Source organism: Topomyia yanbarensis, chromosome 2 (assembly GCF_030247195.1).
Source record: "Topomyia yanbarensis strain Yona2022 chromosome 2, ASM3024719v1, whole genome shotgun sequence".
In the NCBI taxonomy this organism is placed as follows: Eukaryota; Metazoa; Arthropoda; class Insecta; order Diptera; family Culicidae; genus Topomyia; species Topomyia yanbarensis.
The window spans coordinates 126652082-126674807 of record NC_080671.1 but is presented as its reverse complement, the minus strand read 5'-3'; the positions used below and the strand labels follow the sequence as shown (position 1 = coordinate 126674807).

The 22726-nt window shown below is 37.0% G+C and overlaps 1 protein-coding gene across 4 annotated transcripts in view; it reads left to right on the top strand.

Moving 5' to 3' along the window:
* Nucleotides 1-22026, top strand: part of LOC131681136 (ATP-binding cassette sub-family G member 4-like) — a 33083-nt gene extending 11057 nt beyond the window's left edge. The window contains exons 1-8 of one of the 4 annotated variants that reach the window (XR_009303877.1): nt 18760-18883; nt 18948-19071; nt 19124-19701; nt 19772-19971; nt 20028-20196; nt 20263-20363; nt 20425-21374; nt 21467-22026. Coding sequence is in view for 3 of the 4 variants with exons in the window: in XM_058961848.1 (XP_058817831.1) it covers nt 18802-18883; nt 18948-19071; nt 19124-19701; nt 19772-19971; nt 20028-20196; nt 20263-20363; nt 20425-20922 (1752 nt within the window). In the remaining variant the exon portion in view is untranslated. Of the gene's footprint in view, nt 1-18753; nt 18895-18947; nt 19072-19123; nt 19702-19771; nt 19972-20027; nt 20197-20262; nt 20364-20424 lie in introns of those variants that run through there. The other 3 variants (XM_058961848.1, XM_058961850.1, XM_058961849.1) reach the window with 3 other exon arrangements.
* The last annotated feature ends 700 nt before the right edge of the window (nt 22027-22726 follow it).

Below are 22726 nucleotides of genomic sequence, written 5' to 3'. Positions count from 1 at the left end.
TCTTTGAAGAATCTATTTTTTGCAGTACTGGTTATTCCAGGAATCGGTTATTTGAAGAATCGGTAATTTCAAGAATCGATTATTTGAGATATCGATCACTAAAAATCGATAATTTGAAGAATCCATTGTCTCAATAATCGACTATCGACTATTTGAATTCTTTAAATAACAGATTACTTCAAGAATCGGTAATTTGAAGAATCAATTTTTTGAACAAGCAATTATGTTTTTTATATTTCAAGAATCAATTGTTTGAAGAATAAATTATTTAAAGAATCGATTTCTTTAAGAAGCGAGAATTTCAAGCGTCGATTATTTGAAGAATCGATCATCTGAAGAATCGAATTTTTAAATAATCGCTTTTTTCAATAATCGATTGTTTAATGAGTCAATTTTGGATTTTCCACAGAATAGATTATTTGAGGAATCGATTATTTTATTAATCTATTATTCGAAGAATTGACTTTTTCATGAATCGATTGTATGAATAATCGATTATTTGAATAATCGACAGTTTGAAGAATCCATTATCTGGAGAATCGATTTTTTGAAGAATTTTTTATTTGAAGAATACATTTTTGAAGATTCGAAAAAATGATTTTTTTAATTATATGGATATGAATACTGTGACGCATATCGTCGCTGTTGTACTATCTTATGACAAGCGCCATTTAGCACATTCCGAGAAAAACTATTTTTAAATTTGGAGATTGAATATCTTGTAACTTATAAATGGTTGAACTAATTCAGAGAAGTCAATTGATGCTTCTATCTATTCTGTATTAATCTCTCAAATATTACGAAGATCGGTGAACTAAATTGCAAGTGTTTACTAAAAATGTAAACAAAAGTCACACTCACACGTGTCATAGGTGTGTATTGATGACAAAATTTGTATGGCGTGTCATAATCGTGCATGGAAAATTTTCCACAGGAAAAAAGCATCCATAATAAACTTTTAATCATATCTTTGGTTTAATTTGGTCTATAAACAATGCATTTTGAAGGAAATGAATCAGGGAATCTATAAAAAAATGTAATTTTTGGTTACAGTGTTGCCAACGGTGCTATATTTTCAGTTTAAAACATAAACTTTATTTTTCTCGCAACTCGAGTATTTTTCTTTCGAAAACTTTTATGCCACTGTCTTTCTCAGACATTTTTACATATAAAATAAAAACATCTAAAACTTGAGCAAATCCTAAGATACAGTGATTTGAAGCAAAAACCTCATAATTTCTTATTATGTTTCTCGCTATATCTTAGTATCCAAGCAGAATTTCAGACAAGTAATGTGGCATATCTAATTCAGTTTGCCCGAAAATGGCGTTTGTCATAAGATAGCACAACAGCGACGATATGGGTATTATTAGGGTTGCCACCCCTCCGGGTTTGACCCAGAGACTCCGGTTTTCTGGAGCAATCTCCGGGCCTCCGGGTTTGACGTCAATTTCTCCAGGTTTGGTGGGAAGAGGCACAATCTCATTTTTTTGGAATTAATTGATTGCTTGCAAAATATTTAAAGTCTAAGTTAACTATTACTCTGGTTCAGACTTATTTTGCCCGACTAACCCTTCGTTTCAAGGTGGCGAAGATGAGTTCACCAAATATTGCTGATTTCTTTCATAAAGCATTGAAAATGGAAAAAAATAAAATTTACTACAAATTAAGGAAAGTAATATTTCGCTGTATGCTACAATTAAAATGTATCCAAAATCACTTCAGTGTTAGTGGTGCTTATCACCAGCTGCACCAAGGAATGTCAGATTTCTCGACAAACATATTATTACGGCCTAAAAGCCAACTGTCATAATCCACTTTGAATGGAAATTCCGGACAAACCGTTAGATGCTAATCACAGATGTACCTATCTAAACGAAAGAGAAAAGTTTTCTCTTTCATAAACTGTTGTGAACTGTGTTTAGCTAGTAACGGTTTGTCCGGAATTTCCATTAAAAGTTGGTTTTGACAGTTAGCTTTTAGGCCGTAATCATATGTTTGTCGAGATTTGTTCTAATCCAACTGACTAGATCAACATAAAACGAGTTCTTCCCGTGTTGTTGCTACTCCTGCAGCGACCCTTAACTGTTGGCTAGGGAGGTGAGTTTTGCCCCTTCGTTGCAGCCTCTGGTGATGAATAACCGACACCGCTTCCCATGTGATGCCGCAGCGCTGTCTCCTTTGCTCTCCTTTTCTTGTTAGTTATGGGGGAGAGCAATGCTCGAACGACTTATCCTCCACAGCGAGAGTAGCTGGTGCTTTGGTATTGGCACTTAGACGGGGAAGTGAAATACTACACCAGATTAAACCGACAAAACAGTTCTCAAACGTGAAAAATTTACAGTATTACTGTAACGTAGTAATAAAGCGATTAAAGTGCTCTTAAATGCCGAGCAATCGCTTTGATTACAATTTCCGTCTAGTTCCACTCATAATCCACCACCTCTTCCAGGTCAGTGAAAATCTCCGGGTCAAAGCCTCTCCAGAGGTGGCAGGTATTATTGTGGAAATTGTGTGTCCACTTCTGTCGCAATCGGCATGAAGCTTACCTAGGCTTACCATTCGATTGACCAGTATTCCGAAAAAATAAATTCCTTTTTATGCCAGTCTTATGTGTATATTACGTTTTATTATTTGTGCTGTTTAAAAAAAAGTTTGATATATCCTTTATACACAAAACTATTACTAACAAAATACGACTTTGAATCTTGTTAATCATGTTTATGCAAAATTTCAATCTATCTGATTTGATATAAAGTACATGTTTCCCCAACTAGTACATATTGCATTGATCATCCATCCAGCTACACTACTTACTCAATCGGAGTGGTGGTACTGGAAGGACTAGCAATGAAGGGTAATGAGCCTATTATGAAAGTAGTGTGTTGTATTGTGATCTCATTTCGCTCCTCTTGGTTTCGAACCAAGCATATGAGATAATAACTATAATGATAACTAAAAAAGTGTGCACGGATAAGCTCAAGTTGTAGTCATCATTAGTTAGTTATGCACATATTTATTTAGAGCTATCAGCTGAATCCAACTTTTGTTTAAAATAAAATTACCTTTTTGAAATATCTGCTAATTCGCTTCATTCACATATTGAACCGAAACAGGACGTGATGGTGTTTAGTAAAACCACAGAGAACAGACATATAAGCTAGAACAACCTGTGTAAGCATTTAATTGAAAATACGTTGAAAATCACCATCGCATACAGTTTCGCATGCATGAATCTCCTTCGTATCCAAGTTTGCACGCAACTGCCGTATAGCGTTTACTTACCGATCGTAGGGCTAGTAGCAAGTTGCTACTTGATAGTGACATTTCAAAACGACAGTTTCATTTCTTACACACATTGAAAACTTGACTTGTATGTCAGTTCTCAGTGGCAAAACTAGAAATATGAACAGACTTCTACCGCCTTTTATTACGTTATAGCGTCAGAAATATATTAAATATTGCGCTGATACATACCAATATATTAACTGGAGAATCTATGTAAGTTTAATTCACTGTAAAAGCTCCCGTTAAACGCATTGATAAGCCTAATGTTATAATACGTAAAATACGAAGGGTCCATTGTTCGCCATGTTTGTACAGACACACTACCACAATCAAAACAATATTTCTGCAACCAGCACACAGGAAAGAATCGGCAGTTAAATTGCAGTTATAAGCAATAAATTATTTTAAGTTATTCAACTGAATGCTGAAAGCAGAGATTTTCATCTGCACATAAAAGTCGGCTCGGGACAATACAATGTTTGATGTGAAACAAGTCATTACCAGTTGTTAGCCTTCGCGTAGTTTTTTTCCTGCAAGGGAAATTCTCGGAGAACTTCTTCTAACAGCTGATAAAGATAAACTTTATTCATGTGCATGTTTTTTGAACAGATATATCAAGGTATCAAATTCGAAATATTTCGGCGGAATAAAAATAAGGCATTGCATTTCAACCAGCGCAGAATAAAACATTTATTTTCATTGATGCTCAAAATAGATAATTTTTTGCTAAATAAGTCTTAGATGTTTAAGAAGCAGTACACTGATATTTCATGCTGAGAAAGGGTATATAGATAATATAACATCATTTAAAAGTTAGTCAAAAATATTGCTGTCCTTTCCCTAGCGTCGAAATAAGCTCATCGGTTGATCCCATGTTCGTAAACTAAAATACCCTTTAGCTGCTGACCAAAACATAGTGTCGGTTTTTTGCACTTCTAGTATGAATGGTTCTAATCCTTGTGTGCCGATCCCATTTCGACAACGATTTATAATCTCTGCGACAAGAGATTCCCCTTGCTCCGATACCTCTCCAGTCTAGCCATTTAACCAGTTTCCCAGTATACAGCCGGTGTTAGTACCATGTTTATGCTGGTTTATTTTAATGGAACATAGAACTACGAGACGCCATTGACGGTCGGTCGTGTAGTCACTGCTGGATAAAGGGAGTGTCATCTTTTTATCGGGTTTGTTGTATCTTGTTTGGCCATTGTGTACATTTATTCAGAAAAGCTGCTCTTGTCGTACGGAGGAACCTCTCCGCTCGGATCAGCTGAATGAAAAGCGAGGTCAGTATGTGTGCAGTTTGTTGGTCTAGTTGGGTTATGCAGCAGTTCACACATGTTGACTCTGGTGATGGCCGGAAGATGCGTTCTTCTGCATGTTGGTCGGTATGTATGTTGATAACCTTTTCTCCGAGGAATAAGCCCTGGAGCTTATCTGCTATCCGAGTCTAGCTGATGGTATGATGAAATCCTCTGCTCAAGCTTTTGACGTTTAATGCGACATTGCTGTGAGGACATTGATAAATATGATACATGTTTTGCCATAATTTTACAATGTGTGCGAGAGTGGTTTGTTCGGTGGATTTGTCAACCTACAGTAGAATGAATGAGCATAATTTCTATACGTAATGTCAATAAATGATTCAATCTATCTTAGTGATGCTTTTTTCTAAGATAAAATTCAAGAATTACTCTTTAATACGGCATGTGAACGTTTGGGGCTTTTTAATGTGGGCATAGCAATTTATCAATAGGTTTGTCACTGTATAATAGTTAAAGGTACCTAATTTCAATTTGGTATTAGGTCACGAATTGAAACGACAGAGAAGTTGGGGTTCATGCTAGGTAATCAAGAATATGTTGGCTCGATTGAAACGCATCCTATGTTATTCAGAGCTTTATGCCTTGCCATGTCGTATCATCACTTTCCTGATGGGAAATGGAAAATGGTAACACACAGTACAAAACATTAAACTGCCTGGATTCTTCACTCCTGAAAGAATAATGAACCCTACTGATAAAGTCTATGGTTCTCTACCACACTGGGTTAGGAACAATAGCACATTTTTGAGTTTTAACTCCCTGAACATAGGTTCATCTATGTATGGATAGGCAATTGCATTACTGCAGAGCAGTTACAATTCAAATGAGAATCGGATTCACAAAGATCACACGAGTAACTGTCTAGTCAGTGTCATGATCAGAATACTTCAATTGTGCATAGAAAATGCAACAATTTCTTTAACATTTTTGTACCCACATCTGACAGAAAAATGGAGTAGCATGTTAGGATGGAACCCAAAAGAAAATCTTATGCTTTATCTAACGTATCGACAGGGGTTAGAACTTGTTCCGGAGCATTCTTTTCCAGTAATACCAGATTTTTTTAAATTTCGATTATAGAGGTTTTAACCTTAAGGTCATTCGCCTCTTCGGGTTAGAAAAATCTCTTATGAGAAATTTCTAACCCTAATGTGCGGGATCCGGACTCGAACCCAGGTGCGCTGCGTACAAGGCAATCGATTTACCAACTACGCTACGCCCACCCTATAAGACCAGATTAACCAGGCATACATAAAAAGTAGAAAGCATTTGATATTGAATGAAATATCATCGATTTGAGTTCGACATGCGATTACTAATTTCGATTCCGAATCTGATTGTCAGAGCAAAACTATAATCTTTTACAACATATTCTCTGTTGAAGCGCTGATTGTACGCGGCACAGTATCTCGAAGATCTCTGCTTGGACCTTGGAATACGGTGTTGTATCTACCAATAGAAATCAACACCGGCTCGGCTCTTCAACAAACTATGTAACAAATAATGTATTGTTCAGTTGTTGTTCCATACAGCCAGCCAATCGTTCCTGGCGAGGAAGAATTCTCACATTGGAAATTTTAAAAGGAAAACTACATGTAAATGTAGGATCACTGGGGGCAAGTATATACTTATTCCAATGAATGGCTGGCATCCAAAAAGGGCTAACTCACATTTAGTTTTCCAAAATTGACATTTTTGCATTTTGAATAGTTGTAAGTAATTCACGTGGACTGTCATTTGAGAAATCTGAAAATAATTTTTAGATTTTTGCTAAAAATCACTCTTGACCATGGTGAGTACCCCAGTATTAGGTGGCGTTCAAAAAGAGCTAACTCCACATTGTGTCTTATGGAAATTCGAGTTTTCTCGTTCGTTTTCCGAGGTTTTAAGAAAAAGTAGTCTATCGGTTCGTCCTCAGTAAATGTAAAGTTGTAGCTCACATATCGGTGAACTCGATATAATACTTTGATACAAAACTTTTTCAGTTGGATTACATTGTATGTTGACGTTTCGGCCCAAAGAATCGTTCCTGGAGATGAGTGCCCCTCACATGCACATACTTATTAGGTATGACTATTTTCTATTATATATTTCTTGCATATATATTGTTGAACTTAATTTTTCGAAGATTCAAGTGCAAAAGTTACGTCTCTACATTGAAAGATCACCGAGCAATAAGGTATCAAAAGAAAAATGGTACATTCTTGTCGGGAAATAAAAAAAACGAAGAATCAATTATTATCTTTCATTACAGAGTTATGGTGTCTTCGGAAAAGTAGATGTATGGCACTAGAGCTTTATTTGGTTGAAGCATACTAGTTCGGAATTCAGTTGCTATGCCGGCGCTGTTATCAAGTATTCACCATTAGCAGTTCTAGTCGAACTGACATAAAAGTCTTACTATTTTGAAAGAAACTCATTTAATCTACTAGTCTCATTGAGACTTAAGACAATTGTGCAGAAGCTTTTACAACCACTTCGCATAGATGATCGAAGGGCATTTCTGCATGCTTTGCGGGCCAACTTTAATAAGTTAGACCCGTTCCTGCGTATGCGATTCCAAGCTCGCCTACATAACTTTTTGAGTCGAACAAGCTCAGTATTCCACCTAGGTGTTCTTCTAAGAGCACGCATAACACGAAGCGGACAAGTCTAATGGTATGTTACTACTATGAGTGAGTTTGTTTTATCCACGACCTCATCCAAGTCACTTGGAAATTCAATCGATGTACTTATGATCATGACGGTTTGAGCTCGTTGGGTACGAACCAGTGTGTCAAATCATGCGTAATGCCGTCAGAGTAGAGAGTTACATCTAACACCTCCTCTCGACCAGATCGTGCAATTGTTGGCCAATTTCCTACATTAATTCTATGCTGATTTGTGCTATTTAACCATTCCATCAATTCGGTGGATCTCAAATTGATATCAGAGCTTCCTCAAAATATTTGGTGGACATTTGCATCACGGTCGATTATAAGAAGAACCACATTTCTGCCACAATATGATACAACCCTTTCGAAATCATCAGAAGGTAATGATTCATTATGCAGCAAATATTCCGAATAATAGACGCATTTCTTGTTTATGTTATCAACAGTTCAATTGAATGTAACAACACCAGGCATGGGAAAAATTCATTCGAAATTCATTCCATTGCATTCATTTTCTGATATAACTCATGCTCTCTATCTCTATGTTTGTCTCACGATGTGAACGCCACAAAGTATACACTGAGCTTGTGACAAATCTCATTCGTGCGTGGAACTATATTGATTTCCGTTCATGCTAAATCGGAGAGCCTCTCATTCTCTCAATATTTTTTTGTGGATGACGAATGGATGTGAGTAAATAAGATTGAAATATTATGGTTTTGATTTGCGAGCCACTCAAAGAGTCCATATCCATTCAATCGTCATATTCAATCATTCAATCGGCTCTCTATTAGACTGGTTCAATTTTTGACTATAAGCGCCACCAGGCTCTACTGATTCCTTTTATGATCCTTAGTAATTGTGCTAGTTTTGGTGTTGATCGGTTGTAATTACGGGCAAAAATTTCAAATTTTATATGGAAATTAGTATGGTAAAACGGTTAACATTGAAAATAACTTCTCCAAAAATCACCCCATCAATCAATTAATGAAAACACTATATATTTCTAAATGTATTCTTCTACAGAACACATTCGTGGAACATTGTAAGTTTGTGAAAATTCGCTGAGAAAAGTTATTAACTAAAGATGTAGCATGACTTCAAAACAAGTGGATTTTATTATTAAATATAGCAACCGTGTTTGAATAGCTGCATATATCATATTTAAAAACCTGTTTTAATCCACCTAATGGTGTAATTGTGCCTTTCTCATTTATACAATAGTAAGTTATATTCAATATATTTGTGAAAATGTCTATTACATTCTAATTACAATTTGCACATATTTACAAGAGCACGTCACGAACCTGATGAGCAACATGTTGACGATGGCGTCCTTGGAAAAAATAGAATATTTAACTGGATAAATCAGCATGAATTAATTGTTGTCTTCGTGTTAACATATTTTGGAATGCAGTGGGCGGAAAAAGGGATTATAACTGTAAAAGAGGATGTGGGAGAGGCCTAGTTGGTGAAAATGGATTCAGTCATCACCGAATCCGATGTGACTTTAATTCTTGAATATGCCCGGCACCGGTTTAAATTCCTATGTAACCGTAGTAACTCCGGAATCAAAAGTCAGATCTGAATGAAATTCAATAGCAGTCAATGAATGTGTATTGATCATTTGAAACCAAGTTTGTAAAAACCAGACAAGAATTTGCTGGGCAAAAGGTGTGACATTATCTAACGAACTTTGATAGTTCCTCGAGACTATCAAGAACCGTCATAAGTGGCCATTCATTTTTTTGTTTTGATTATAGACATTTTAACCTTAGGGTCATTCGCCTCTTTATCGGGTTAGAGAAATCTCTTTAGAAAAATCTCTAACCCTATGTGCGGGGTTGGGAATTGAACCCAGGTGAGCTACGTACAAGGCAATCAATTTACCAACTACGCTATCTCCACCCCCTAAGAAGTGGCCAAAGCTACTTTTATTGAGTTTTAGTGATCTAGGCCCGCTAATCTAAATAGAGGAACTGGGGGTAAGACGGACATATTAAGGATATACTGAAATATAACATAGTATTAGCATGTTTTTGTCAACGTGTAATACTTTATGTTGTAGTTCCGTATGTTGGTTTTTGAGTGCCCAGAGGGATTATGTTACAAAAATCAATCAGTATCATTTTTTAACGAACTAGACAATGAAGAAATATCTGCTCTTTTTCCAGACTGCGAGTGAAACGGACATATGGTGGGGGTAAGACGGAAATGTTGAAAAAAAGATGATCACAACACCAAATATTAAACTTAACGGATGTTTTGAATAAATTGTGGTTCTTCTTAATATATTTGTTAAATTCGAGGTAAAAAAACGTTTTGGGGTTTGATTTAGAGTTTAAGCAAATGATGTATTTTCTAATATCGTTTTTGCCATTGTCATAAAGAGAGCTATACAATCAGTTCCAATGATCAGTCACAATTATTTATACAAAACTGGAAATTATATATTGAATGCGTATTTGGTAGGGGGGAGTGGGTACGCTTGATCCCACTTTTGTTTTTTTCTCATAACTTTTCAATGTAATAAAAATTTCAATTACAAAATTTGCCATCTTGTAGTCAATTCGAATTGTTAGAGCTATGAATAATGTGTAAATCCGAATACTATGTCCTGTCAGTAAAATGAGCAGTTTTGAATGTCATGCCAAAACGAGGTTTTTGTAAACACGTGTGGTAACTTGATCCCTCGCCTACTAGGGCTAAGGAAACAGCACAATATGACCTATAGACGAAAGTTCAGCTAACCACCTATCCTGACAAATTAATTAATAAGACTAGCTTTTTAGATGCACGACAAACTTTAACCACATTAGAAAGTCAAGACAAGTATTTGCGGTAAATCAGTGATGTTTGACTGGCTTTTTCAACCTTCAATAGCTTATACCATCATTTGTCCACGGAAGACCATTTTAGATCAATTAATAGTGCTAAGCACGTTAAGAAAATGATGTTTTTCTATTTCTATACATTTCGAAAGTATTTGAGAGAACTAATGATAGGGATCAAGAACACCCAATGTTACAGGGATCAAAGATATCTGTTGTATGAGGTGAATGAAATTTATTTTTTTTTGTGTGTGCTGTAAATCTTTTTATTCGAAAAAAAAAACTTGTTTTTCTAGGCAAACGCCCTTAGAAAGTAATTCTACTTGAAAATATTCATAAATAATTAGTTTGGCGATCTCAAATAACCTTTTAAAAAATTGTGGAAAGATCTTCGAAATGGATTTAAACACATATTTTCTAAAATATTATATAACTTTTCCAAACCAAATTTAATACATCAGATTTGTTTGTTAAACATCATCAACGACCAAATACTTCATTTTCTTTTTATATTGTGATAGCTTTATGCGTATAGGTTAGGAGATATTGCCAGGGAATCAAATATCCCCAAGGATCAAGTGTCCTCACTCTCCCTTAATCTCAGTTCCTCGATTACACACAGCCAGATTATGGGACCTGCACAAAGTCGTCTACCTTATCCAGGTTCTATGTCACATTAACGTACATCCTACAGTCTGTTGCATATGAGATTTCAGCTAACTGGATTATTATCCACGTTTGACTGCTAGAATTTCGTGTCTACACGTGAGACATTCATATAACCAATAGAATGAATCAAGACTGCCCGTCTTGCCCGGCCAGTACACATATTTTTTAAACGTTTGTACGTTCACGCATAAATCTACTTGCCTGTTATTTTCCACAAAGATGTCACTGAAGAGTTACTTTATCGAAATAAAGGAAAAAATCCACGAAAAAATATTTTTTCATCGATTAACCTTAAAATCAGAAACTTGAAAATTACATCCGCATGAAGCTGCACTACTGATTATCAATATTTGCTTTAATTGTACACGTTTAGCAGTATTCAAGGCCTACTAAGTGTTTCAAAATTCAAGGCTACCCATAATGATAGGGTACACATACAATACAAGTTTTAATGTCATATCCCTAAAATAACCACACGCAGAAAAAATTAGCATATTTAAACCAATAATATGTGTTATGGAATCCAATCATTTATTGTTTATCACTTTAACAAACAAACTTATTGGTTTGAAAATATTTTTTTATTAGAACAATAACAAATTTTTGCTTTCAATAAATACATTTTTAGTATCAATAATTTTCTTTTAATTTCAATAAAATTATTATTGAAAAACGGAACGATAATTTTGTTGTATTGAAACAATAAATAAATTTTATTGAATTCAATAAATAATTTTATTGTCTCCCGACCAATAATTTAATTTATTGAATTTAATGCATAATTTTATTGAACCTACAAATCTTTTTTCTGCGTGCATGTGTCCGTCTTACTCCACCTGTCCGTCTTACCCACAGTTCCCCTAATGTTAAATCCGTTTCAATATATATTGCATCATTTGGATATCATTATTGTGCAAGTTTATATGGGAATTTGCTATGTGGCTGCAGTCTTCAACCCGTAATTCCAGAACCGGAAGTAGGATCAACAAAAATTCAATAGCAGCTTATGGGAGCGTTAGAACCGTTCATTTGAAACTAAATTTGTGCAAATCGGTTCAGTCGTCTCTGAGAAAATTGAGCGGCTTTATTTGACACACATGCACCCAAAGACATTTTGCGGTCTCGACGAATTGAATCGAATAGTATGTGTCACTCTGAGACTCGATTGGCAGCTCCATTTTTTGGAGTTATTGCCTAATATGTATATTTGAAAGCCAAGAAACATTTATATTTCCAAGCCAAACTAATTTCCTATTGGTATTGCAGAATAGATTTGTTTTGTAATGAAATGTTTGATAGGTCGATTGATTTGAGATATCATCTAATGAAAGTAGTATTGCTCGTGAAATCTTGGTACTGGTTGTAGCTTCGCCAAACGGTAATCAGTTTTAGTTTAGCTGTGTAAATATTTTTTCGTAATAGATGTTCAAAAACATGGTAAGCATGTTTGGTTATATTCAAGATGATGTTGTTCGAATAATACTTCTAACAGTAATAGCATTATTTCAGCAACAATTATTAGCTGACAATTAGGTAACATATATATTTTCCATATCTGAACGGATCTGATTTTTTTCAGATTTGGACGAATCTGAAGCTGACAAGTAACAAATAGTGTTATAACTACTGTATTAGGAAAAGCTTGACGATTTAAAATAATTCATTTGCTCCTTTTATAAACTGGCTGTCCCGAAATGGACGAAAGCAAACAGAACAAAATCAAATATGATTTTCAATTATTCGAATTGCTTGAAACACACAAAGAACATCACTGGACGTGTGTGACAAAAATCTATTTTGCGGAGAGTACATTCGCAATGAGACGAGAAGGTTTTTATGGAACATTGTTGTCATGTTTGTTACTATTTCAAGCAAGGTACAGTCAATGCACATATCTACATTATAGAGAGAACGATACCATTACATTATACGATTGATAGATTACAGTGAAGAACCGATTTTGTCAGCTTTTTGATCCGATTTTATCAGCCTCATATGAAAATTGATAGTTGGTAGTTTGACGGACCCTCTAGCAGAAGAACCAAGTTGAATTCGAATAATTTTTTTCTTGAGCTTATTTTTCTTATCTTAGAGATCCTAAATATGAAAAAAATCCAAATTTTAATTTTTTTTAAATTTTGCTCTGTCTGACCCTATTAAGCGGAATTTAAACTAAATAATCGGAAATGGTTATGAAGCTATATCTAAAGAAGAATATTTTAAGGTGAAGATATGTAGAAGCCTCGTTGCTAGGCACCGACTCGCTTGTTTACATTAGGAAAAACTGAAATCTGAAGTGAAAATTCAAACGCACAAATGAGTGTTTCCGAACATTTTCCTTTGGTCATCTGTACATTGGCAGAAAATTGGAAGTTTTTTTAGTAAACGATTAAATTTTCGCGAGTGTTTTTGCAGTGGTGTGTGAAAAAAGTGCATTTGAAAAAGTGCAATGAAAACGAGAAAAAGAGTGTTTCGAAAGGAACCCCAAGTGAAGAGGGATTATATTTTCACACAAAACAGGAGCTACAGATGGCATTCCGTCAAAAACTCGGATTGATTGCATAGGAAAATATTCTAGGTTCCTTAAGTAGTAGTTTCGTGGCACACCAGCAAGGTTAGTGTGTTGAAAAACGTATTTTTATATTTGCTCATGTCAGATACATGGCTAGGCAGGGGAGAGGGGTGTGTGTGGCGTAGGAGCTATGTTGTGGCTCGCATGTATAATGTCCTTAAGAGATTCGGTTTGTTAAAAAGAAAGAAAAATATATGTCCCGATTTTGTCAATATCCCCGTTGTAACAGCCTAAATCTCACCAAAGGGCTTCACTGTATTAGAATTGTCTAAAGTTTATGTAAGTTATTATGAAAATTCTGCTAATTAATTTGAGTGCTTATGCTACAGAATTTGCGAAGTTGAATGCTGATGATTTACTATCTCTGATAATCGACACTAAGCTAACAAGGCACCAATACTTATTAATTTGCGAATAAGTAGTCGAAAAGCGTCTTTTAATATTTGGCTAGATTATAAAGAAGCGCTTTTTCTAAAGATGAGTGTCATACCTAAATCTAAAATACAGCTAAGAAATCAACCGAATTGAGGCTAGTCTAAACACACAATTGATAAAATCGTCGATTAAAACCAACAAACGATACCGAGTTGATAGCTGAAAGTCATAGTAAGAATCTCGATAGATTCAATCATCTAATATAAAATTTGTAGTAAAAAAAGTAAAGTACGTTAAAATCTAATCTGCAAGAACCGAATTGACGATAATGAAATCGGATAGTTTATTTATGTTCTCATTCGTATTCATTACCAACTATAGGCAAAACTTATATCATAAAATGTGTGACAAAATCAATTCATCACAATAAGATGAATTGATCCGATCTTTTCGATATCAAATTTGAGCTGAGCGACTCCAAATTCACTTATAATATATGGTTATGGGACGAAATTCTCTAAAAATATATATATATATATAACGGATGAAGAGAATATAGGTCAAGGGGGAGGGAGGGGGATGTGATGTAAAAAGAGATGGTGTGAGAGGAAGTTGAGAGGGGGCTGATGGAGTATGCAACACCCACCCACATTTGAGATTTGGTTTATGAAAATCGGTTCAGTCATCACCGAGTAATCGATGTGACTAATTCTGGAATACGTCCAGAACCCGAAAATTCCGGAACTGTCGATAGTGGACATTATACTCAAAGAATCTTTGATTGGCCGTCAGTGATCTAGACTTGCAAAACGAAATGATGTGATCCTAGACTTGCAAATAAAAATGGATTTTTAACCTTCGAAATATTACGATTGAATCGGTTTATATAGGAAATTCCTATGTGGTCGCAATAACAAACCTGTAACTCCGGAACCAAATGGCAGATATGAATGAAATTCAATGACAGTCCATGGGAGTATTGTATCTTTCATTTGAAACCAAGTTTATAAAAATCGGTCAAGAATTCCCTGAGAAAAAGTTGTGAGATTAACTTACGAACTTGGAAAGTACTTGGTGGCATCAAGAACCGTCATAGGTGGCCAATGTGGTCAAAGCTGCTTAGAATGATCAGTAGTGACCTAGACCCGCAAATCTGAGTTATATTGCACCATTTTTAATATGGTAATACATTTCATTTGGACATCATGGTGTTAACATTTTATATGGAAATTTGCTGGGTGACGGCACTCTTCAATCCGTAACTCCGGAACCAGAAGTCCGACGGACAAAATTGATTCAATAGCAGCTTATGGGAGCGTTATATTCATTTGAAATCAAGTTTGAGCAAATCGGTTCAGCCATCTCAGAGAAAAGTGAGTGAGTTTTGAAAACACACACACATACACACATATACAGACATTTGTCAATTTTGACGAACTGAGTCGAATGGTATATGAGACTCGGTCCTCCGGGCCTCGTTTGAGAAGTCGGTTTTCAAACTGATTGCATATCCTTTCTATATGAGAAAGGAAAAAATCGCTTCAACATAAACTCTATCATAAATGAGTGTGAATTGAATTATCTTGAAAGAAAACTTGAAAATCTCATATAAAAACAAAACAACCACCGTTCGATTCTGCATTGCCGTGCGTCTGTCCTCTGATTAGACAGTCAAATATCAACGAATACTAATTTCCCAAATCAAATACTAATAAATCGTTTGTAAACATGCTTCATAGGACCACCAAAAAAGCTGATACTAGCTGTGCGGTCCTCGTTATCACAACGAATGGTTTCGGTTGAACGTACCCAAGAGTGTACCTTAATGATTCATTTAGTGGGTTGTTTTTGGCAAAAGATTGAACCACGCAGCGATCAGCCAACATACATATTGCATTGTTTCGCGTTTGAATCGGTACAGAGTTCACCGCTAAATCGGATGTCCATCAAGAACAGTCCGAAATTCTGAAAAAAGCATGCCGTAATAATAGGGTGACCATACGTCCTGGTTTCCCAGGACATGTCCTGGTTTTGCATTGACTGTCCTGGTGTCCTGGGAAGTCAAGGAAAATGCTTGATTTGTCCTGGTTTTTCTCCTGTAACCCTAATATATTTCTATTTATTCAGTCTTCGCTTTTCACTATGCTCCAGATCGCAGTTATGACCGACTACAACCATAACTGCAACGTATACTCATCCTCAATCGGAATGCGTCAAACAAAACTTAATACAGTCGAATCTCCCAATTTTACCTTCCAATGTTTTTTTAATCGCTATTTAGTACCTCGTCAATATCGATGAAATAATGGTTACAAGCGCTTCTTTTCGGCTTAAATCGTCTTTCAATCCGGGACCCGAAGAATTCCCTTTGGTACCTCTGAAAAGACACATCGGCGTTTTGGTGCTTCTGCTTCTACTTGAGTTCTCTTGCTATTGGCTTTTTCATCTTATTGGAAATACATCCCATAAAAAGAAAAATAGCAACTGTCGTGGAATAATTTCATTGAGCGCTCCCTCGAGCTGGGGATTATGGAATTGCTACAGGCTCGAAACCAGAATCTAATCAGTTGCTCTGGTTGTTAACAGTGCAGTGAATCAAACGAACGTTTCTACCTAAACTCTGCTGTCTATTTGTACTGAGCTAGTACTATAAACAAGCAAAGAAATTGAATAATAAAATCGTCCAAAGCCAGTGTCAACAATAAAGCACCGTTACTTTCATCGGTGCGATATCGACCATTCATTTCAAGATGTTTGAAACTCAGCAGCAAAATTCAACAGCAAGTTTGCAAATGCAGTTTAGACTAACGGAAGTCGTCGTTATACAAGCCCACCATACTCGTTACTGATAACGATTAAAACTTCGGCCATACCGGAAAGCTACGCTATGGAATACAACATGCATTACGTCGTTGAGCATTATAATGTTAGGACCAAGATACCCGTTTATATTGACAATGATAAGATTTATATGCGCCTGCACGATGCACACCTGGGTACTATTAATAAATTTATTACAACCATCATGTCGGAATACGTAACGGTGGAATCATTTAAGTTTGAAACCTGGAGGAAATTTTTCTAGGTATTTCCAACGGTATTTGTTTCGTGAGAATGCGAGTGAACGAACCTACTACTGCATATGTAAACTTTCAATTCAAAGCAAAACGCGTGACCAAATCTCAAATCACGTTGTGCACGTAGGGAGGACAGACCCCTGCGAGCCCTGCTCTGTTACACAAGAAGACACACTACGATAAACCATGTACACAAACCTCTAACGAAGCAATATCAACTCCAAGCATACCCATCACACAGCCCTTCATCAGCATCAACTAAATCATAAACCACCGGAGCTGCAGCTCAGGCTCCAACGAATACTGGAACAACAGAACCTACGCACAACGTTAACGGTCATTGTGATGCGCCTACTACTTCCCAATCAACTGCCAGCACCACCGAAAATAAAGTAAATAACAAAGAACATGGATAAGCGATCGTGACCCGTAGGCCCCACAAACAACTCAAACCAGGTAATCGTGAAAGCCCATACAACATTAACAGCGAGTATAGAAAGAAAACGATAAACCGAGAGAAAGCGGACTAAGTGATCCACAAGCAACAAGAGGCAATGAAGTAAATAGATCTTCAACAAGAAATAAGATCTTTACGCAAAGTAATAAATCGCGTACACAAGATCCGATGGATATACAATAAAATTCGATTTATTTATTTTTATTTACACATTGAAAATATTAAAAGATCCACGGCTCAGGTAATGCATTGAGGCGTGTCAAATAAATGAAATAGCTAATGGACGATTAACATGTCTTCACGCCTGGACGCTGAACAGCAACTAACCGCCGAGTCTAGCATCCTACATAACAGGGAGTATGCTGCGACACTTCAAAATCAGTTACTTATTTCTGCGTGTATTTACTGAAACCAAAATTCAGATTCATCGCCTCTCTCATTCATTAACTTCCCAACTGACTGAAACTGCATGCGGAATGGAATGCTTGAGTGCAGTGGAAATATAAATTCCTTCACCAACCAAAGCATTTATTTGTTTTTATGTGGACAGCTTGAAGGCAGAAGCTGGCATATGTCTACATTTTCGAGCATAAGTGAACTGCATAATCTATATCTGGTGCACTTTTGCTCAATAATCCCTCTCATAGGTAGAATGGAAACAAAATTCAGTTTGCTTCTGAAACCGAATATGTCCAAACCTGAATGCGCTGTGTCGGGAGAACGAATGACGAGGGAAACGAACCAAACATTTCATTCATTGCGACGGGCATGAATTGAATTTTGTTTTCTTTCAAGTTCACGCAGGAATGTCATTTTTTTCAAGCTCGGGCTCAAACTGATATTAATTACACCAAGCTATCCGTCGGTTTTCATATAACAATCTATTAAACGGAGAAATTTTTGGTAACAACGGAAGGTTTTGCAGATCTCAAATCGAGAGATAATGGTTGTCATTGGAAATTACCAGGCATAGCGCAGGGAATCTAGATGGGATCGCTGGTGATTCTGATTTACGTCAATGTCGTGTTTTTAGCACTGAAAACTCGTCGCCGGTCGTACACAGACCATCTCATGAAACGTTTGTTGATGGTGGTGTAGCAAGAACTGCCTTTGTGTAAGTCCGAAAAAGTTCTTGGTGATCGAATTCCGATGAAAGACTTTCTGGAAGAGCTCTTCCTCCCAGACTTCCAAAACTTTTTTACTGTCGAAGCTCTGCCTGCCAGACCCCATAATTTTATAACAGCCGAAAACATGCGGAAAAGGCAATATCGATTGAGCGGTAACGAGGGGAAGCAGTTTCGGCTGTCCTGGTTTTTTACTCGTCTGATATGGTCACCCTACGTAATAATGATAAGTGTTTTGTAAACAACCAATCCAAAGATTTTTTAAGCTATTTTCGTCCCGCGAGTAAGACTGTTATCATCCCAAGAAAGTGGTGACCAAAACAAACCCGCGATCGGATTCAATATGACTAGACAGTATCGTTCTGAGCTTCCCCGCGTACAGTCGATTATTTTGAATAACGCAAGAGTAATTGAAGCTACTTCAAACAAATGCAGCCAAGCGTTGAAACATTAGCGCAAAAAACATTCAGTTTATCTTTTCATAACATCACGTACCGATGCAAACAGAAAGGTGCCCGAATTGTCAGTGCGCAGTGATACAAGTGATCATAATAGGTATATCGAAGTCGTTTCAGATGAATCTGTGAATCTAATTCTTAATAATGTATCCGGTTCGTTCAACTCCGGCCGTATGGCCTGTATTCTGGGACCATCCGGAGCAGGTAAATCGAGCTTTTTGAACATCCTCAGCGGATACAGGTTTGTTGCACTCTGAATGTTCGAGAGCAAGGCACTGATTTGAATCTTACAGGAAATCGGGAGTCTCCGGTCAGCTAAGAATCGATGGTGCCATTCTATCGAGTCGACAAAAACGGAAGTTAATTTCGTACACACCTCAAGAAGCTAGTCTCTGGTTGAATCTAACCGTTATCGAAAGCATGAACTTTGCAGCTGACTTCAAACTCCCAGCAACAGTGACAAAAGATACTAAACGTGCGAACAATCGAAAGTTACTTGAAGTTTTGAGTCTCGGCAAATGTTCAAACACACTGGTGAAGAATCTCTCCGGCGGGGAATTGAAGCGACTGGCGATAGGTGTCGAGCTTGTTTCCGATCCGAAAGTAATGCTCTTGGATGAACCCACCAGCGGACTAGACACGGTCACTTCTTATCAGGTGCTGAACTACGTTCAAAGTTTAACGTTTCATCAAAATAGGGTCATAATCTGCGTCGTACATCAGCCGAGCTCCAATCTTTTGAGGTTGTTCGATGATGTGTTGGTTATCTCGAAGGGTAGGAGACTATATTGTGGACCGTTAGCGGAGATGGTGAATACTTTCGGAACGGTTGGATTAGAGTGCCCGGTTTCACATAGCCCAGCTGATTTCGGTACGCACGAACGCAGTAATGCAGAGAGGGTAAAGTTTAATTCTCAGTCTCCTATTTTATGTTTTAACAGCACTTGAAGTTGCCTGTCTTGACCACGAGGATGACAGATTGCAGCAATTGATGGCTAGCGAGGAAGAGAAATCGCTAAAGGTGTGTACTGAAGAACGAATCTCGGTGGACTCTGAAGATCAACGGAGGTATATGCTTAGTAACCGTGAACAGCTCAGCGTTCTTCTTAAGAGAACAGTTCGCTGTACGCTAAGAGATAACGTACGTCTATTTGGGTATAATTAATGGTTTGTTCGTAAATTGATTTTTCATTGTAGTACAACGTGAAAGCTCGCACTATAATCAGCGTCCTGATCGCTACGCTGACCGGTATTGCATTCTATGATACAGGAAACAATGTGGCGAAAATTATTTCGAATACCTCAGTGCTAATGGTCATTATGTATAGCGTGTTCTTCACAAGTGCATTTTCAGCGATCCTTACATGTAAGTGTGATGATGAGTTTATCTGATATTAAGTATTCTAATGAAATTACCGTTTCTATTGAACAGTTCCTTTAGAATCAGCTGCCTTCATTCGAGAACACAAAAACAACTGGTATTCGCTGACACCATACTATTTCTCTAAGCTTATAGTGGAAGTTCCAGCTCTGGTTCGTGATATAAACAAAACAATAATAAGAGATCGTTACACCCTGTATACATTTATTCTAGATTTTCTCTACAACAGCGTCCTTCCTCATAATGTACTTTCTGACAGGGCAACCGATGGAACTGATACGAATACTGGTCCTGTGGATCACATCTATACTGTCCGGTTGGGTTACCCTACTGCTAGGGCTTCTCCTGGGGAACATGTACCCAATGCAAACGTCGGTTTTTCTTACCGTGCTCATTATCATCCTGTTCAGTCTGTTTGCCGGATTTTTTGTGACGCTGAAAGATATGCCCCTGTATTTGAAACCCTTAACGTTCATTTCTTTCGTACGCTATAGTCTGGAAGGAGCCGTCAACGCTGTCTACGGTTTCGGCAGAAGGGATATGGAGTGCCGAGACGTGTTCTGCTATTTTACACTAAGGAAGTTTCTAGCTCTGCTGGGTATGCCGGAGATTGATTGGATTTACGACTTTCTTGGTTTGGTGGTTTGGAGTTTGATTCTGCATGTAGTACTGTACCTAAGTTTGTTGAAACGTACCAAAAGGGATGCATAATTGTTGTTGTATATACCGTATTATATTAGGTTAATGGATAAATTGCTTGTATTTAACTTCGGAGTTTAATAAGTTGGACTTTGTGTTACGAATTTTTCTCATCAGTAGCTGGCAGACCAACTTAGCTCTTTTGCTAGATACCAATAAATTCTCATACAAAATAAAACCCTAATTATTCTGTATTGGTAACAGGGTTACCATATTCACAGATTTTTCTGTAATGACACAGATTTTTTTTCACAATTTTTAATCACAGATTTTTTTTTCACAGATGACAGATTTTTGGCATTTTGATAAAAATTTCACAGATTTTTGGAAATATTGTGATTTTTCACAGATTTTTTGGAAATTTATCAAAGATTTCCACAGATTTTTTCCCCGTTTTAGTCATCACAGATGGTAAAATGATTTTTTTGGCCGAAACACAGATTTCAATGTGTCATCCCTGATTGGTAAGTCGAACTTTATTGAAATTTTTTATACTGTCATGTTATTATTACTGCATATGCTTTGGAATGACACCGCCTTTTACTTTCTTCACCAGCATCAGGCGTTTCTCAAAACCATCACAAGCGGCACGCACGGCCTCAATCGACATTTCGTCCCAAATTCGTTCAATTACTTTTTTGAATTGGGTTATATTGCTCATCGATAAAATGTTTGACCACACAAAATAATCCAAGGGATTAGGATCCGGGGAGCTGAGAGGCCATTCTTCCTCTGCCAAAAAATCGTCCAAATTATTCCGACACCAGCTCTGAACGACATTCGCTGTGTGGGAAAGCGCTCCGTCCTGCTGAAACACGTAATGGTCATTTCCAAACATTGTTTGAAGACTTGACTTTAAGACTTTCTCCAAAACTTCAGTTTTATAATACACAGCGTTAATTTTAACGCCTCTGTCGATGAAAACAAGCGAAAATTTGCCACGCTTGCAAATTGCTCCCCAAACCATCACTGAACCGCTTTGGAATCGAGGAATGTTCCTGTCACTATCTGACAAATTCCTGAAAGTGACAGCACACAATCGATTATTTTGGGCATTGTGAGACTGCTGCAGGAAAAATAATTTTTCATCAGAAAATATAAATTCTTCCCCAGCGTTCCGTGATAGGATAGTACTTGCTCTTTCCAGTCTTTTTTTTTTCTTGGAAGCTTCCGAAACTCCGTGTACTTCACGTTTTGCTTTTCTCATATAAATAAAGGCTAATAATCACTCCAAAAATCGATTTTCCAACCGAGGCCCGGAGGACCGAGTGTCATATATCATTCGATTCAGTTCGTCGAGTTTGCAAAATGTCTGTGTGTGCGTATGTATGTGTGTCTGTATGTGCGTATGTATGTGTGTGTCAAATAAAGCCACTCAGTTTTCTCAGAGACGACTGAACCGATTTGCACAAACTTAGTTTCAAGCGAAGGGTATAACGCTTCCATAAGACGCTATTGAATTTTTAGTTGATCGGACTTCCGGTTCCGGAGCTACGGGTTGAAAAGTGCGGCCACACAGTCTCAGGTCGAGATTTAACATATTGTGCATCGATGATTTCGACATATTCAGATCAGCGGCCGTTTTACAAACAGAGCGGTGAGATTTTCGCCTAATCCGTTCCTTGACGACTTTAACTATGCAAATTCCCAAATGGGAAAATTTTGGACGATACCAAATTTTTTGTGCATAAGGACACATACCTTACATAAAGTACGGTTTTGTTTTAGTGTTTCGGATTCTCCTCGTCAGTAACTAGCACCAACTGGGTGTCTAGTTAGACGATGTATCTAAGCTAGTACCCAAATTAGCACTAGT